Genomic DNA, 19,132 nt, shown 5'->3' with positions numbered 1-19,132 from the left:
TCTACTTGGGTCCATTGCACCTTCAGCTTGGTCCGTGTTGCCAGCCTATACCAATTAAGGTACGCTCTGAAGTTCTCATTTGTATGGGGCTGCTCGTTGTCATACAAGTTATCATGAAAGTTTTCCCATTGATCTATGTATTGACGGTGCAAGGTCTCAAAGTCCGTCTCCTTCTTTTGCTTCTGACGATCGATCCTACAAGGTAACAAAATTAATATGCAAACTGTTAGTGCAGCAACAAGATATCAAATTGGCGTATGATCATACAAGGTAAGCAAATTAATAAACTTACTTGTGCAATTCTATTGACGTCGAGAACGGCTCCACGGGCCACTGTTGCTGCAAACCAAATTGGCGTGCAACCCGGTGTGGTAGGTGCCACTCAACAGCATAAAAACAGATCAACGGACAACGCATCAGGTACAGGTCTTCGTCCATCTTGCACATGACGCTTAACCCAATGTATGCGTATTCTTCGTCATCATACGGCTCCCAAGTTACCTACCATAATTTTTTTAGTCAAATATTACTTACATCGTGAAAGAAAACAAATATGTTCAATGCAGGATACTAACCAGCCCCGGTGTCAGTGCATCGAGCTCATTCGCAAACTCAATGTAGGCGCGTTTATTCCGTGCAAAGGGACCCTGGACCTGGTCCCAAAGATAGGCATACGTCGGGCGACGACGAAGGCCATGTACTTCGAACCACTAACGAGGTTCCAAGACCGTGGGCCGACCAACCGGTAGACGAGACCACATCCAAAGCTGTAGCAAGTACACACATCCTCCTATGGAAGCGTTCTGGGAAGTACGGCGACACGCCTCACACAGCTGGCGGTATAAGAACCCCAGCACTGCAGAACCCCAGCTATAGCCCCCCGCCGTGTGCCAGTCGGTAAGACAGGGCAGGTACATCCATGATGCGGTGTCTCCGGTAGCATCGGGGAAGAGAACACATCCAAAAAGGTGCATCACCCATGCCCTGCAGTAGTTGGTTATAGTTTGGTCATCTGCATTCACTGGACACTGACCAAATTGATTCCTCAACCAACTGATGAGTACTCCAGAGGTCCGACTTTTTGGTGTCTCTGGAGGAAGCTCTCTTCCAAGGAACACCTCCACTCTAGCTCTCCAACCAGCAGCATTGCAGACGCCAACAACTGGGCGGCCACTTATACGAACACCAAGGAACTTCTGAGCATCTTGAAGAGTAATGGTCATTTCACCGCAAGGTAGGTGGAAGCTGTGAGTCTCTGGCCGCCATCTAGAAAAGAAGAAAGTAGGTTCTTAAATGGTAAACTTAAACATGGCTGGTTTGTATCAGAGAAGAGTGCAGGAATTTTGGTTAACTGGTTAACTCCTATAGTAAGAAATTCAAATTCCTTAGCTAATCTGAAATAAGACATGTGTGATACTATAGCAAACTATGACAATGTTTTTTTAATGCTCATAAAATGGATAAACATAGGAAAATGAGGGAACACTAACCAGCAAGCTATGCTAAATTGTCTCCCAAAAGGAATTCGATCAAGCATATTTATACAGTTCTGTTCAGCAAGCTAATTACACTTTTCTTGTTCCCTGTACTGTAGAATATGATAACAAGAATAAATTGTAATTTTGTTACCTGTCAACTAGAGCTGAGATCGCCGCTGGGTTGAAGGGTGGCAACCCACGGCGAACCTGGAACGATACAACGTCAAGTCCAGCCCTCTCAAGGAGAGGAGTGTACCTGTCGTCGTACCGCATGTCCTCAAACTTATCGTGGGTTCGAGGACGAAGAGGGTACAGTTCCTGCAAAGAATGGAACATATTAGGTTAATTCTGTAAGTGATGTATTTAGATTTATCCTCCAAAGAATGAAAAATGGGTATTCAAATATCAGTGGGCGATTATCTGTTATACAGTAGCATGCAGTAAGTAGCAAAACAAAACTATATGAAAGTTGTTACCTCCCCATCCGCGGTTAATCGCCCTCGGTGGCTTGCCTCGTACTGTGGCTCCAGTAGGTGGAACGGCTCCATCCTACAAAACCACATTGTACATAGTACAAGTTACTTCTCTATTAACAAATAAATATGTACTCCGTTGTAATATATATGCATGACAAACATTTTTATCACCTGGCTAAGGGGCCAATGGCATGTACGTGAATTATGCCCAAGTCTACCACATTTGCCACATTGGTTCTGTTCGGGGTCACTAAGAAAAGGAGTTGCTCTCCCTCGCCTGGTTTTACCGGAAACCTGATCCATGACCGTCTTGTGCCTTGTTCTCTTCCTACTGCCACGTTTGTCCCAACGAGTACTTGGATCCGCGATGTATTTTGGTCCAGTATAAGGTGGCCACTGACCCTCATCTAGGAAAGGCTCAAAACGGGGAGACCATGTATGAACAAGGCTTTCAACACTAAACTCATATGGTATCTGGCTCTCAAAGGCAAAGTTTCGATGCTGGGATGCTGCAATATAATGAGAGCAAGGAAAGTGGAATTGTCTGGTTCTCCCACATTTGCATGAAAAGTCAGTAAGAACCACAATATAACTCCTAGATGGCCTGATCTCACCATCCGACGTGGTACTACCCCTTTCTGTAATCTGGTACTTGCCGGTGTTGTGGTCAAAGGAGCAATCAACATCATGTGTGGCAGCCCTTTCCTTTGCCTTGTCAAGATGTTTCTTTGGTTTAGGTGCCCATTTCTGATTATTACTCTGTAGTGCCAATGCTTGAGCATGTCTATCGTTAAACCATGCAACTAGCCTATAAAATGTGAATGATACAATGGCATTGACAGGCATGGCACGTATACCCTTCAACACACTATTAAATGACTCGGCCATGTTGCTAGTTTGAAACTCATACCTCCATCCACCATCGTCGTAGGCTCTTGTCCATTTCTCTGGTTCTCTCATCAATCCACTAAGCCAATGCCTACCTTCTGTGTTAGTTGCTGTTTTTAGTTGCTCCAACTTCTCCTCGAAGAATGAAACCTCAAGCATGCGGGCAACCTCCTCGAATAAAGGAAAGTTGTCCTTCGTACCATCCTTCCGAAGCAAATTCTCGGCAAGGTGTCGAGTGCACCAACGGTGGTGCAAAGGTGCATACCCTGGAATCTGCTCCTGTACGACACTAAGTATGCCCTGGTGTCTATCAGATATGACACCAACCTCCCTATGAGGGCCAATCACATGTATCCGAACAAGCCGCATAAACCATCCCCAACTGTCTTTGTTCTCCCTCTCCACTAGTGCGAAAGCCAAAGGAACCAATGCATTGTCTGCGTCACAAGAAATGGCTACCAACAGTGTGCCCATGTACTTGCCAAGCAGAAAAGTACCATCAATGGATAAGACTGGACGACAATGCTTGAAGGCCTCGACGCACTGGGGAAAGCACCAGAATGCTCGGAAGAATATCTGCCTCCCGTTCTTCCATTCATTAGGCTTTGGGACATACTCGTAATGCATGCCTGGATTCGCTACTTTTATTGCATTGAACAATGCCGGTAACTGCTCGTACCCATCCTCCCAGTCCCCATATATCATCTTCCACGCCCGTTGTTTTGCCCTCAATGCCTTACCATACTTTATGTCATATTTAAATATTTTCTTAGCCATGTCCATAATTGTCCTCACCTTCAAATTGGGCTGACCTTTCAAAGTTGTGTACAACGTGCTCGCAATGAGGGTAGAGGTCAACTGTCGGTGCTTATGTTGTAGATCCATCTGGGCACAAGTGTGTGGACCAACAATTCTAGTGATCTTGAACTTCCCTGTGGCCTTCTGTTTGCAAGCACAGACCTTCCAATTACAATCTGACATCTCACACACCACCGTGTAACGACGCTCCACATATGAGTGCCTCACCTTGAAAGGTCTTTTCCGTCTCACAGAGTACTCCTGTAACCACCTCTTTAAGGAGGGCAAGTCTGTAAAGACCATGCCCTTCTGATTTCAACACTATCACCTGCCTCAAGAGTCTCTAGCAGCTCATCATCTCTTCCTTCTGCATAAGCATGCTGTGAATGGTTGAGGGAGCTGAATTCATGAACCAGTGGATCACGATCTGGACAAAAATGTCTTATGAGCTCCATTTCTTGTTCGCTCAAACCAAGAACAGGTCGGTCATCATCAGAATGAACGGCCCTGGCTGTGCCATAAGGCTCCTCATCATCCACAATTTGAACATCCACACTGTTAGAGGCTATAAACCCTGGGTTAATGTACGTTGATGGATGACCTAGACCACAACCTTCATTATCAGGATTGTCTCCTGCATTTACAACAAAAATATGCATAGCCTTGAGACAAAGGAAAGTAATGAAGAAAGAATAAGGACAGCCAAAGTGTCACTAAAGCACTTACTAGGATGATTCTGGGTCAAAGGGATCTCTTGAGGGGGAGGAGAACCATCATCAGTCCCACATGACACACGGACATGAGGACCTACACCAACCTCATTAGGTGCCGATTGAGCATCGGGCACCACAACCACATCTTCCACGTCCAACTCGCGATTTAGTAACGGAGCCTCAATGACTGGTGGATTCAACGGTTCTTGTGACAACCCATGTGGGGCTAAATGTGGCTTAGGGGGTGGATGCACATGAGGGGCCGGATTATTGGACAAGTTCCGAACAACCAAATCCAAACATTGAAACTCATTCTTCATTACAGTTCTAACATATTTTTCCCAATCAGCCTCTGATGAAATTTGTACCAACCGTCTAAAAATACGGCCCGATTTACCATAGTGCAGTACCCCATCCACTGAGATGTCATCCTGATTGCACTGAAGCTTGTTACGAGCACTTCCAACCAACTCAGAAAACAACGGCCGATCTTCAAACATGAGAGCCACTCTTTGCATTCCAACAAAACTAACGTTCCAAAACTCATCTTCCTCCACACTACCGCCGTAAAAAATATTGACTACGTTGTCCATCTAGGTGGTATGCAAAACACCAAAGTTATTACGGGTATAATACACTAAGATATAATTTACTAAAGCATAACTATCTAATTAAACAACTATGATGTCTAATATAGCAACATTTTTAAGTTGACGGGCCGAATAATTGGACTTGTCTACCTAGCTAAATAACCTACAAACATAACTAAAAAATAACATAACTAAATAACCATCTAAATTTGCTAACTACCTATATAAACTAGAACTACAATAAGTAAACTTTTAAAGAAAAATAATCCAAAATAATCTAGATTGCCTATCTAGAACTAAAATAAGTAAACTACAACTAAATTATCTAGATTGCCTATCTAAAATAATCTAGATACACTATCTAGATTGCCTATCTAAATTAAACTATATAAACTATATAAACTAGAACTACAATATGTAAACTAGAACTACATTGCCTATCTAGGTAGACTACTAATCCAAAATAATGGTAGAATTAAATAACTAGAACTAAATCAGCTATACAACTAAATTAGCAAAACACATTACATATATAATCTAGATCTACAATAAGTAAACTATTAAAGAAAAATTACCTGAGCACGTGGCCGACCACGCAGCCGAGCAGAGGTAGCCGACCGCGGAGAGGTGGCCGAGCCGGTCGCGGAGCGGCGCCGGGGTGCCCGCCAACCCACAGCCGGCTCCGAGCAGAGGCACGGCGCCTGCGGGCACGCGGGCACGTGCTCGGCCGCGTCGTGGAGCAGGCCCGCGCGTGGGCAAGGGCACCCACCGGCCGGTGGACGAAGTCGCGGCCGCCGGTGGAGAAGCTCGCGGCCGCCGGTGGAGCAAGCCGCGGCCGCCGGTGGAGGAAGGCGCGCTTCGTCGCGCCCGCCGGTGGAGGAAGCCGCGCTTCGTCGCGGCCGCCGGTGGAGAAGCTCACGGCAGCCGGTGGAGCAAGCAGCGGCTGCCGGTGGAGGAAGCCTCGTCCGCGCGGTCTCGGAGGCGCCTGGAGACAGAGAGGGAGGAGGAAGCCACGCCCGCGGTTTTAGGTGAAGCTCGGCGCCGAGATATGCCGAGGTCAGCGCCCGTGACTCTGGCGCCGAGGTCCGCGCCTAGATCTGTGGCGCTGAGACGTCTGCCCTCGAAGCCAGGGCCCTTGGCGCCGACCCCCTGGGTCCATAAATCAATTTAAATTTTCTAGGGGGCCAAATGTATAATTTTATCAAAAAAGGCGAAATTATAAAAAATTAGGCGACGGCGACGAGTTTGGGCTTCCCTGCTGGGCTTTTAACGAATCGTTTTGGGCCGAAACGGCTCGGCCCACTCTCTTTCTTTCCTTTTCATTTTCACATTTTTCTTTTTTTTATTAATCTCTTCCTTCCTCGGCACTCCTCGGCGCCGGCCGCGAAAAAGCGTCTCCTCTTCCTCTTGTTCCCCTCGCCGCCGCCGTCCTCGTCTCGCACCCGGCTGCTCCTCCCCGGCTGGCCGGCTCCCCCCACCGGGCCCGCCCTTGGCTTGAGTTGAGGTACTCGACCGTCAGTCAACTTCTGCAGCTTACCCCAGGCTTCGAGCGGGTTTTCATGGAGGCAGCAGCATAAACCCTCGTCGGCTCTTCCTCTCTCTCTGCCGCGCGGCAAGTCCCCCTCCGCTGCCTTCGCCATGGCTCGCAACAGGGTGCGTCCTCGTCTTACCTCCATTGCTTCAGCATACAATGTATTTCCTTGTTTCGACCAATCGCGCCTTCTAATAAATAAATAATAAATAACCACACATTTGGTTTCAAAAAAAAAAGCGCGATTTGTCCCTCGCCTATGCTAGGGTTTGATCAAGCGGGAAAAACATACTTATGTTTCTGAAGCCTTTAGAATCTGGTCCTGGAAGTCAAGTTCCCTGGTCGGTGATGTTTGTTTGCTTGGACTGTACGTTTCAGTTGCTCCGAGTTACTAGCTTGTCTGAATTTGTGTCATGAAAATATGTTCTGTTCGCACTGCGTACATGATTGATTCCCCACTGCTGTTGTGAGTTCAACTAGTGATTTCTAATTTAATGTGCAAATATTGACCGCCTCATGCTCTACAGGTCTGGATAACATACATGTTATATGATGTAAAGAGATGTGAAATTGTTCCTTCGTATCTATCCTAGCTTTATCAGTTTCTATGCACATTCTGCACAGGGGGAAATTGGATGAACAAATGAGCCCTTGTTCTCTTTTCGGGACATTTGTATAGCTTCTTTTTCAACTATGCATGAAATGGCCTTATCATTTCTTTTCTTAGGGATGCCTGTGCTTTTGCTAATTACCTAATTGTTTCTTAGGAAGTAGTGATTTTGCTGTTGGATGTTGGGCCTTCGATGCATGGGGTGCTGCAAGAGGTCAAGAACATATGCTCGACTCTTGTGCATAAGAAGGCAAGCACGTGTTCTTTCATGCATCATCGAGCTTCCTCAATTAATGTTATTTATCTATAGTTTTGCGAGTAAACCATCTCAGATTGATAGCTACTTCTGCAGCTAGTTTATAACAGGAGCGATGAAGTCGGTATTGTCCTCTTTGGAACTAAAGGTTAGTTATTTATAGTTGCATCGATTGTTTCTATTTGTACCTCAAATCATATTGATTTGTTCATTTTCTATCATTTTTTTGTAAGCTATTGGCTGAGCCTTTTTTTCTTGTTTGTTTGAAGAGGTTCGAATTGGTTGTCATCTTGTAAGCACTTTGTAACCATTCAGAACAAATTTAGATACGGTTTTTTTACATTCTCTGATTGGGAATATGGGAACCCTCCCTTTTCATTACAAAGAGAAGGCATGAAAGCAGTGTGTTTTGAGATAAATTTGATCAAACAGAACAAAACTGTGTTCAATGAAAAGCAGTAAAACTTGTTTGGGCACTTTAATCATGTGTTGAGACAATTACTTCAGTTTCATAGGAATCAACATGATATAGGGCGTGTTTGGGACCGCGGCATAGCCACCTCGCAGTGCGGTATCGGTACCGTGGCCTCCACCCCGCGGTACAGAAAACGCGAGCGATAGTTCAATCTTGCGGTGGCTGTGTCTGCGGCAGTGGAAACAATCATCGATTCTGGTGTGGTGTTTAGCGGGATTTTCTCGATTCTCGCGGTGGGATGACCGCAGATCCGATTTTAAGCGGTCCCAAACACGCCCATAGGAATTTCAAGGCGAACTCAACGCTCCAGAGATAACTACCATTAAATTAGTCAACTTCTTTGTGGTACCATATGCACTTTAATGCAAGGATTGTTTACGATAAATCTATCTTTCCTACTATATTTCATGATGTCAACGAATGCTTATATTATGAAACTGCTCGAAATTACATTGACTAAACGTTTGCTTAACAATGACAAAGGTTTGCACTTTTATTCTTTTGGCTATACATCTAGAATCAGTGGAGATTTTGGAACACTCTTCTTCTAGTTAGGCAACGATATTAAAAAATATATTGCTTGTACATCAGTCACGAACACTGTCAGCATTTTATCTCTATTGTTTCTGAAAGTTAAGACTTTATGGAGTACATTTCCCTGATCTTTTCAGGAACATGCAATGAGCTTGCAAAGGAGCTTGGGGGCTATAAGCATGTGACAGTCACACGTGATATTAAAGTTGTAGATGAAGGGGCGGCACAGGCTCTGCAAAACCTTCCATTAGGATCTGCCCCTGGTGATTGTATCCATGAAATAGCAGTAGGTTTGACTTTATCCTAATACTAACTGTTAGTCCCTTCGTCCCAAACTATAGGTCGTTTTGACTTTTCTAGGTACATAGATTTTACTATGCAGTATGCATCTAGATATTTGCTATGTCTAGATACATAGTTTTTACAGCCCTATAATTTGGAACTGGAGGGACTAAGTATCTGTGCTGCTACACTACATAAACTCCGTGTCTTTAGTTCCACTTTCTTAATATTCTTGATAATCTTAAATCATATGTAGACAGTTCGAATTAAAGTAGCATGTCTTAGGTTGTCCATCTTTGAGTGTTTGCATTTTCTGTAGTGCCGTTTGTTAGTTTTATTTACTGACATCACTGATTTAACTTTTTTTTGGTCCTTTATGTAGCGGTTCCTGCCTATTGATTGAAATACCAAACTGATTTCTTTCTAATGTGCTTCTTCTATATGTGTCCTGTAATTATTATGTATAGGACTATACATCTATGGTTTATTTAGTTTAAGTTTTCGTGATTTCGTTATAGCATTGTTTTGTTCTGATGGAATCTGACTAAATTCAGCATAGAAATTCCTTGACTAAAGCAAAGTTCTGGATTCTATTGTTGTTGGCTTGGATATGGTGATGAGGAAATTTGGTAATACCAAAGGGAAGCGGAGGCTCTGTTTAATCACCAGTGCACAGGATTTATTAAGAGATCCGCCCGAGGGGACTAAAGAAGAACAGGTGGACACCATTGCAGACATGTTGAAAAAACACAGTATCAAGTTGGAGTGCATTATCTTTAGAGAACCGGGAGTGCTCCGTAATGCTGTAATGGAAGAAAACGACCGATTATTGTATCAGTTCAGAAATAGATCAGTTGCAAAGGTAGTTCAGGTTGACAGCCCAACATCACTGTTGGGTGCTCTCAAGACAAGAAATGTGCTTCCAGTTACCGTCTTCAGGGGAGACCTGGAAGTGAACTCCAATTTTAAAATTAAGGTAGGCCCAGTTCGTATTTCAGTTATATGTGATGTTCCATCAGTTACAGAGGTTTATAATAATTTAAATCTTCTGCTTCAGTTTGCAAGGTTTTTTTGAGACTAATAGATTTGAGGTGATTGCGTTAGCATGTCCATATTACTCGCAGTCATGGCTGTTATGGATGCCCTTGTTAACAGGTGTGGGTCTATAAGAAAACAGCTGAGGAGAAATTCCCCACTTTGAAGAAGTATTCGGACAAGGCTCCTCCAAGTGATAAACTTGCCTCTCATGAAGTCAAAGTTGATTATGAGTACAAGAGCGTTGTCGAACCAGACAAAATTGTTCCACCAGACCAGAGGATTAAGGGGTATCTTTATGGTCCTCAAGTTATTCCTGTATCAAATGCTGAATGGGAGGCAGTCAAGTTCAAGCCAGAGAAAGGTGTGAAGCTTCTAGGATTTACAGATAGATCCAACGTACCACGGTATGCTTTAACCTTTAGCTTGGTTTCAGAGTCTCTAAATGTTTTTTTTCGGTGCTTGGTTTGTAGTTGTTGTTGTGCTTTCTGCATTATGATTAAATTCTGCTATCAGCTAATGATCTTGAAACCTCTCCTTTTCTTTTTGCTAGAGACGCCTCTTCTCTTACTACCACATGCATCATTGGTGATAGTTATTGTTTCGTATTGCTACAGTGTATGTTTATATAAATTGCAAGACCAAGTTCTTTTTCTCAGACACGCAAGAGAAGTGTGCATCATTTCATTAAGAGATAAAAGAGTAACTGCACAAAGGAGGTAGACCAGAACAGAACAGCCTTCCACAGCTGACATGACCTGTCACTGGGAGACACAAGGCCAAAGAAACTAGTTGGGTAGAGGCTACGCGACAAAGAGCACTCAACAGAAACTTAGGGAAAATTAACCCACAACAAGTGACCCAACCAGCAGCTCCTTCATATTATTTCTGTTTCTTCAAGGCCAATCATTTTAAAACCATGCGAACATAAACCTGTTGTGAGATACTGAGATGGCTGAATTGATCTATAAATTGAACATAGCCATACAGAGTGATCTGGCTTGACTGTAGACAAGAGGGAAGGAAGAACCTCTCCTCAGTCCTCACCCAGTCCTGCCTGCTTCAGTGAAGCTGAATTGTTAATGCTTTATTCAACAGATGAAACCTGTCTACTTAATTTTGTCCTTGGGTGCATATTGTAATATTTTTATGAAAAATTTGTTGTAACAATTCATCATGGTGCATTTTTGGTTGACAGCTTAGTAAACCCTTCTCTCACCCCCTGTAGAGTTAAGTTAGCTTTCTGCTGTTTTGAGTCTTGCCACCATGTTCTAATATTTTGACTATCATGGTAGATGTATACTTTTCATTATTTTTACTGAGGTCTTTCCTTTGCAATTTGGACTATCTGTAAAGTGTGTTTTAAATTATATTTGTAAAAAAGGCTGCACATAAAATATCTTTTTGATGTTCTGTAGTCTGTAACCTGCATGCTTTCATGTTCTGTAAAGTGTGCTTACAACTAATGGTTCCTTTTTTCTACTTCAACAGGCACCATTTTATGAAAGACGTATGCTTGTTTATACCTGAACCAGGCAACATTAAAGCAACTCTTGCAGTTTCTGCCATAGCAAGAGCAATGCATCAAATGAACAAGGCTGCTATTGTGCGATGTGTGTGGAGACAAGGTCAAGGGAATGTTGCTCTTGGTGTATTGACACCGAATATTTCAGCAGTGGACAATGTCGTAAGTATTATATTTATGCCGTTTACATTTGAAAGCTTTGATGAATGCTCAGTCAATTCTTTACTATACGCTGCAGCAAGATTCCTTTTACTTCAATGTACTCCCATTTGCTGAGGACATCAGAGAGTTTCAGTTTCGATCCTTTAGCAGCCTGCCATCATCATCTCAGCCCACTGAAGAACAACAAGAAGCTGCAGATAACCTAGTGAAGATGTTAGACCTAGCACCACCTGGAAGAGAGGTCCTCAAGCCTGAGTTTACACCAAACCCCATGTTGGAGGTACTATTTTTCATGGTAGAACATCATGTGCAATGCATACATGGTCCTATTTGTTATTCTATTTTCATGTATTCCCTACATTGTTGTGCCTTTAGTAAGGTAATTGACTTGGTGCTAAAATTCTGTGGATGTTCTTTTTAGTCCAACAAAAATCATGATATTATCAACAAGATGTGCAGTTGTGCACTGCTGTAGGCTTTTGACAAATACCATGTCCCTCTTAAAGTGGAAATAAATTTACATGTCAAGTGGTAAATATGATCGCTGTATTTGTGTCCCTTCTGCACCAATTGTCACCCCAAAGAAAAGTTCAACCAACATTAGAGAATTAATTAAGAACGTAGCAGTAGGACTTTATGGCACAAGAAGAGGTATGGGAGGATGGAGTGTTATATGTCGAACAAAATAACTTAAAGTTCAAAATTTATGCGATAACCAAACATTTCTGCAATACGGATCTAGTGCATGAGGTAGTGTGTGGGACTTGCACTGTTTGTTTTATTGATTATGGTACGTTGCCCTTTCAGAGATTTTACAGTTACCTTGATCTCAAGTCAAAGCAGCCAGATGCAAATGTACCACCACTTGATAGATCTCTAAGGAGGATAACTGAACCTGATCCTAATGTGGTTGGCCAACAAACACAATTAATACAGAATTTAGGCAAAGCTTTTGAGCTGAAGGAGAACCCCAAGGTTAGATGCAAATATTTGTTATATTGAAATTGGTCCAATTCTACCAAAAAAAGAAACATCATTTGACTTGTCTAATTGATTACAGAAAAAGAAAGCACGAGGACAGGACATATTGGCATATACCGGTGCAGGTGATCAAGCTAAATCTGTAGAAGAGCCTTCTGTAGAGAAGGACAGAGTTCTGGAAAATACACATCCACCTACAGAGAATGTTGGGGCGATCAGAGATTCGAATCCAGTTCACGATTTTGAGGCCATGCTGGCTAATAGATCTAGCTCAACTTGGGTTCAGAAGGCTATTGAAGATATGCAGAATTACACAGCAGCTTTGTTACAAAAGTCTCATGATGGGAGTAACTACCAAAAGGCACTTGAATGTTTTGCTGCTCTGCGGAAGGCCTGCATTATTGAACAGGTAAGCACTCGGGGGGTTTATTTTCATGAGCACATGATAGTTACATGAGCCAATGTCATATGGGTAGGTTGGGTCTGATTGGATCCATTAGTGCTAAAATAGTTAGCAGCTACAATTAGTAGCTATGGAACAAAACAGGCCTGCTAACTATTAGTTCATTAGCATGCTTGCTGGGTCTCCTTAAAATTTGGCAGTTGTCGTATCAAATTAGGTATTGCCAGTCTGTTTCTCTCTGTTTACACTGGGCGTCATTCGTGATCAGGAACCACAGGAATTCAACGAATTCCTAACAAAGATTTACGAGAGATTGAAGGAGGGTGATGCTGCCAAGTTCTTTCAACTTCTCTCCTCAAAAAATATTTCACTTATCAGCAAAGAGGAAGCGCCTGACAGGTTTGCAAAGCTTTCACTTATCTCCCTGTGTCCATCCAGATTGCAGTCTGCATGGCTTTCATTTTTCTTAACATCTCCCTTTGATCTTTTCTGTTGGTCTGCAGCGACGTGACTGAGGAGATGGCAAAAAGTTTCTACCTGAAACGAGAAAAGGCGTCTCAGTAGCAGCTGGAAGAAACTGGAAGCGCCTTGGGCTTTTGGGTTTGGAGATCACCGGACCGGGGTTGTGAAACTGTCCTAACTGTAGCTTAGCCTAGCCCGTTGCATGTGTATGGGCATGTTTTGAGGCTTTGTTCGTGGATGGAACTTGAACTAATACTCAAACTCTCTGGATTTAGCTGCACAATCTGTTGGTGTTGCCGTGTTGGTGCTTTATTATACTGTGTTTCGAGTAGATTCAGCTTGCCTTTTTGCGTTGTGGTGTGGTGGACTGGGCCGGTTGGGTAGGACAGGACCACGCGCCTTCAGATCTCATCACAAGGAAAAGAGTCAGGCCTTTCGGCCCACTTCCTTTGCTCTGAACAGTCAATCAGGTCGTGGTCCAGCCTCGCCGAATCAAACACTTCTGCGGTGCACAGGCGAATTCAATAGTTAGGGGGTTCATCCAAAAAATTCTGGGTTTTGGTTTATCATTTTGCATAATGAAGCCGAACACTATGCAAAATTTTTGGCAAAATGATTCTCATTCTCCATTTTGGATTTCAGCTTCAAGAGGGAAAAAAAAAACCCAAAAAAGCCTCAAGAGGTCATAGGGCAATAAATTCTGCATTTTGCATAGAACTAAATATAGCTCTGAAAATTTTGATATTTTACATTTCATCCTTTCAATGTAGTTGGCATTTTGTATTTTGTATTCCATACAGAACTAAACAGGCCCTTTATTCCAAGCTTCACCGAATCAAACGCTTTTGCGGTGCACAGGTGAATTCAACAATTAATTTCAAGTAAGGTAAAGACAAAACTCATAAGCTCCCTGGATTTGAAATGAAATTGTACATATATGGGTGAAAAACTTGAAATTCTTGACAACAAGTTTCAATACCTTTTTCAACTACATGAATGGGACACCGTCTCTCACAACTTCCATCTCTCAGCGACAGGGAAATAGGATGATTTCCCTGTTTTATTTATTATAACCCCCAAAGGCATACATAAAGAGAAAACTTGGTAATTCTGACTAAATAATTGCAGTGAACTATAGGCCTTCAGAAACCATCCGGACAGCAGTGCACGTGAGCTCGGTGCCTGCAAAACTAATCATAATCATACAAACACTGGCATCATCTTATGCATCCTTCTCCGAGATGAGCTTGTCGATGAGAGCAGCAGCGTCCTCCACCGTCTGGATCTCTTGAGCACTCGATTCATCCACGCTGATTTGGAATGCCTCCTCAAGCCCCATCACAATTTCAACCTACACCAAATTCCGAAATAGGATGCCACAGACAACAACAGACTGGGTATTAGTGTGCATTATTTCTGAGAAAATATATATACCAGCAAGCTATGGGAGTTATATATATACCGTGTCGAGTGAATCAGCTCCAATGTCTACAAATTTTGTCTCTCCTATTACAGTGGTGTCTTCGGGTAGAGCTAGCTGATTCTTCACTATTTCACAAACCTTGTCAACAGTTTCTTGTTTAGCCTATTCAAGAATTTAAAATCGATTGTTATGGATCGTCATGATCTACATCAAAGGAGTTCCAATGCATGATGCAGAAATATGCCGTAAGTATTTCGCTATATACCACTACTCCCTCCATTCCAAATTCTAAGACATTATGTCTTTTCTACCCCCTCCGTTTCAAGTTATAAAACGTTTTGGCATCTTTAGATGCATTGTTTTAACTATGTATTTAGACATAGTGTATTAGTGTGTGTCCAAATACATAGCAAAAGCTATGTATATATATAAAAAAGGGCAAAATATCTTATAATTTAAAATGGGGAGGATAGATACATAGGTTTTGCTATGCACTTGTCTAAATACATGGTAAAAACAATATAAGTTGTACAGATCAAGAGAGATCAGCAAGTCCATTGACACTTGCATCCTCTCCTCTGCTTAATTTCCTCTTTACACTGGTGAAGGTAGGTAGGAAGAAAGGGCAAAATGCTACCATGACTCATCAATGCTTAGCTGAGATCCTCAGTACCTATATGGTATGTGAAAGTCATGGCTGTGGCTTTGATCTTTAAAACAAAAATGCATTTCGTTCCAATAAAGCATTCGGAATATTCAGAACCTTGAAATAAAGTGGGTATGTTGTTTGACTGGAGTAGCATGAATAGTCCATATATATCAGAGGTCTAGGAAGAACATCATCAGCATTTCACAATGTTCAAGGCACATTTTAAGCATATTGGAGAAGTCCATCAGGACCATTGAATGCATATTATAAACCATCTAAAGAGCTTCCCAGTGAAGTGAAATTTGCACAGTTCAATGGATGGAACAACACAAAGACGCTTGCTACTGATAGGAGTAGTACGTACCGAACATGACACCTGAAAGCGCTTTGGAATCCGCCGCGCCCGAATTGATTGAAAGCTTGCTCTTTGCCTGGGGAAATTGAAAGATGCCGATACCCGAAACGACACTGCATCCATTCCCTACAGTGACAGGAAAGCAGAGCTCCGGCATCTCGAAATCAAAGATCCAAGCTTTGCACCAGCAGTAACTAAAGGAAAGGAACGCAGCGAAAACGACCCAGGAAAGACGATGCAGACCTGGACCCGGAGCGCCGGGGAGTAGGTTACGGTGGCCGATCCTGCGGCGACGGCGCTGACGGGAGCAGCCATGGCTGCAAGAAGGGATCAGCGGCCGGAACGAGCAAGAAGAATCAATCAGCTAGCTAGGCCTGCCTGCTACTCCACGAGCGACGAGTGAGTGCAAGAGAGAGGAAGAATGGGTGGGGGATGAGGCGCGGGCGCTTTGTTATTGCGGGGGAGGCGGCGGCGTTGCCTCGTCCTCGTGTCCATCGACGACCGTCGTCGATGGAATCAAGTACTCCGATGTTCCTGCGGCGACAGCGACAGCGACAGCGACTTGAGGGAGGGAGACGCCGACGCGGAGGAGTGTGCTATGCCGATGCGTCTTTGGGACGACCATTTGCCGCTCTGTCTGCATCTGTTTGGAGTATCATGGGAGATCTCTCGAGATGCAAACGAGGCCGGGCGGCTTTTCCTTTCTTGTCCAACCTTGTTCAAAGAAACTAAGTTTACTTTAATTAATAAAATAAAAATAAATAAAACCTACTTCTTCCATCCCAAATTATAACATTTCTATTATAACTTTCATTTGTACATTTAAATATACACTATGTCTAAATATATATTAAAAATATTGTATCTATAAAAACAAGTGTTTTATAATTTAAAATAGAAGGATTACAACAATGACGCACCAGCAACAAAAGCTAAAGCTTCCATATCATATGTTTACATGAACTCACTCCGCCCCGAAGTCACTCCACACGTCTTGTTTTTGAATAGTCAAACTTTTTTTAAAAAAAAGAGTAATCAATATATATAAGAATATGTTAGTATATGTATGACGTGTAATAAATATCATTATACTAATAATGAAAATATTTATAATAAATATATTAAAAGATACAAATGTTGATAATGTAGTCTATAAATCTAGTCAGGCTTAAAAGTTAGATTTCTAAAAAAAGACATGTCTTTGCAATGGAGAGAATGTTTTTTTTGAAAATTTTAAACTTTTATTGTAACCAAACAGGTTACACACAGGTTACAGAGATTGGGATCATGTTACCCCAATTGAAGTTTTTTATCACGTCCATGATCTTACATGTGGGAGAATGAGCAAGAGCCTGACAAGAGAATAGGCCTGAATTTGAGATGCTTGCGCGCCTAGCTCTGTTTGCCAAAGCATCAGCTATCTTATTTTTTTGTCTATCAATCTTGCTCACAGAGAAGGCTTTTGTTTTCTTGATGTCATGTATTTCTGCAATGATAGGACGTAGCGACCAATGTCCAGGATGCTCGCGTGGCGATCCAGCTTGCACAGTAGAAGCCACCACCTGATTATCAGTTAGCAAAGTTGTATTCCCAAGATCCAAAGCAGCAGCTAGCTTGGCACCAAGAAGGAGGGCTTGAGCTTTAGCCTCCAAGGGTTCCAAAGCTTGTGTAATCATAACCTGAAAAAAAGACATGTAGGAAAGACTTCTAACAGGTTTAGTGAGGATGAAAATTCCAATTCCCGTTTGAGTGCCTGTTCGATTTTGAGAATCGACTGAAGCGCCACAAAAAATTTTTGGGCCATCATGAACCTGCAAGGGAGTATACTGAGAAACATATGTAGTAGACAAAGTTGTAGTAGGATCCATCATAGGCTGAGACGTAATAGATTCTTGAAATGCAATATTGTAAGCTCCATCAATGGCCTTTGCCTCATGCAGTACTCTTTGAACCGACCAATTTAAGTTATTAAACCTATGATCATTCCGAGCTTTCCATAGACACCACATAATTGAAAAAACTATACCTGTAGTGGCTTGAGATGGCCTTTGCTGTAATATAGTAGCAATCTGAGAGTGAAGTCCATGACTTGCTTGGGGCAAGGCATCAGCTCTAAGACCAAGTGGTGAAGCGAACCAAACCGCCCGAGCAAAGCTGCAGTCAAAGAAAAGATATTTGTCGTCCTCAGATCTCCCACAACGGGAGCAATTCTCATCAATATTCGAAATAATCCTATGGGTCCTGCAAGCTGTCCCAAGGGCGAGCCTAAGAAGTCTCCATGCAAATGTTTTGACGCGAGGCTGAATTGTTTTATCTGCCCAAACCTGTTTAAGAATATGTAACACCTGTATAGGAATGTTATATGGTGGGTCTCTTGCCACCGCCTCAGTCGCTAGCATTTTGTAGGCGCTTTTTGTTGTGCATATGCCACTAGAAACTGGCTTCCAACACAAAATATCAGGTCCATCATCCATCACAAGAGGAATCTGCAAAAGAATCTGCAAAGTATCTTGACCAAAGAGCGTCATAATCTTATTCTCGTCCCATCTTTTAGTGTTTGGGAGCCAAAGATCGGAGACCTTATCAGGGATTTGATAATCAGATTGTTCAAGATTTAAGCAATCATGCATCTCTTTCCAAATGGAACACCAAGGTTGAGACCAAATAGAAGTATTGCCATTAACTAATTGGATAGTGACATTTTGCTCAAGGTGGTGTCTAATGCTCAGGATAGAGGACCAGAACATAGATTTCGGAAAATAGAAAGGAGCAGTCCAAAAGGAGCCATAAGGAAAGTATTTAGATTTGATGATTTTAGCCACAGTTGAATTAGGGTGATAGGCTAGCCTCCATGCAGTATTAATGAGCATACCTTTGTTAACTAATTCTAAATTTCTGATCCCTAAACCACCTTCATTTTTTGGCTTACAAATAGCTTCCCATGATCTGTAGTGGATTGGCTTTCTTTGTTGTTCTTTATGTACCCCTTGCCACCAAAAGGTCCTTATGATTGTTGTGAGCTTGGCCAAAAAATTCTTAGAAAACAATATATTAGCCATATAATAAATTGGAATCGAAGCAAAGACAGATTGAATCAAAGTTAAACGCCCAGCATGGCTCAAAGTGTTAGCCTTGGTGAGAGTGAGCCTTGTTTTGAATTTCTGATAAATAAAATCATAAACTTTGTTCTTGTTTCTATGGCTAACAAGCAAAGGATGTCCTAGGTGCATAGTTTCATGGTTGAAATCAGCAACAGGAAAAACACTCTTGATCTGAGTTCTAATAGAGTGACATACCTTTTTGCTAAAAAGAATAGATGATTTGGACCAGTTTGGAGTTTGACCTGACATCGCACAAAAGTTGTGAAGGATACCATTTATTTCCTGTATTTTCTGCATATCAGCTTTGCCACAAAGATGAGGTCGTCAGCAAAAAGAATAGAGTGGATAGGGGGCATCCTGGTCCCAACGTGACACCTGTAAGATTTGCATTATCCAACGCTTCCT

At 42.4% G+C, this 19,132-nt stretch overlaps 2 protein-coding genes across 2 annotated transcripts; one reads left to right on the top strand and one right to left on the bottom strand.

The window, feature by feature from the left end:
• LOC8059256 (ATP-dependent DNA helicase 2 subunit KU80) lies at positions 6,287 to 13,530 on the top strand. Its single transcript, XM_002466022.2, has 12 exons — positions 6,287 to 6,596; positions 7,242 to 7,334; positions 7,437 to 7,488; positions 8,487 to 8,618; positions 9,213 to 9,607; positions 9,787 to 10,073; positions 11,158 to 11,353; positions 11,430 to 11,633; positions 12,161 to 12,328; positions 12,414 to 12,743; positions 13,006 to 13,136; positions 13,241 to 13,530. Exons 1-12 carry the CDS (start codon positions 6,582 to 6,584, stop codon positions 13,299 to 13,301), a joined length of 2,064 nt encoding a protein of 687 aa, XP_002466067.2. The 5' UTR covers positions 6,287 to 6,581; the 3' UTR covers positions 13,302 to 13,530.
• LOC8059255 (acyl carrier protein 3, chloroplastic) lies at positions 14,087 to 16,279 on the bottom strand. The gene is made up of 4 exons (XM_002463440.2): positions 15,870 to 16,279; positions 15,636 to 15,752; positions 14,662 to 14,784; positions 14,087 to 14,550 (listed from the first exon to the last, which is right to left on the bottom strand). Exons 1-4 carry the CDS (start codon positions 15,939 to 15,941, stop codon positions 14,422 to 14,424), a joined length of 441 nt encoding a protein of 146 aa, XP_002463485.1. The 5' UTR covers positions 15,942 to 16,279; the 3' UTR covers positions 14,087 to 14,421.

The sequence above is a fragment of the Sorghum bicolor genome, chromosome 1 (genome assembly GCF_000003195.3).
Source record: "Sorghum bicolor cultivar BTx623 chromosome 1, Sorghum_bicolor_NCBIv3, whole genome shotgun sequence".
NCBI classification, from domain to species: Eukaryota; Viridiplantae; Streptophyta; class Magnoliopsida; order Poales; family Poaceae; genus Sorghum; species Sorghum bicolor.
This window is presented reverse-complemented; position numbering and strand designations above follow the sequence as displayed.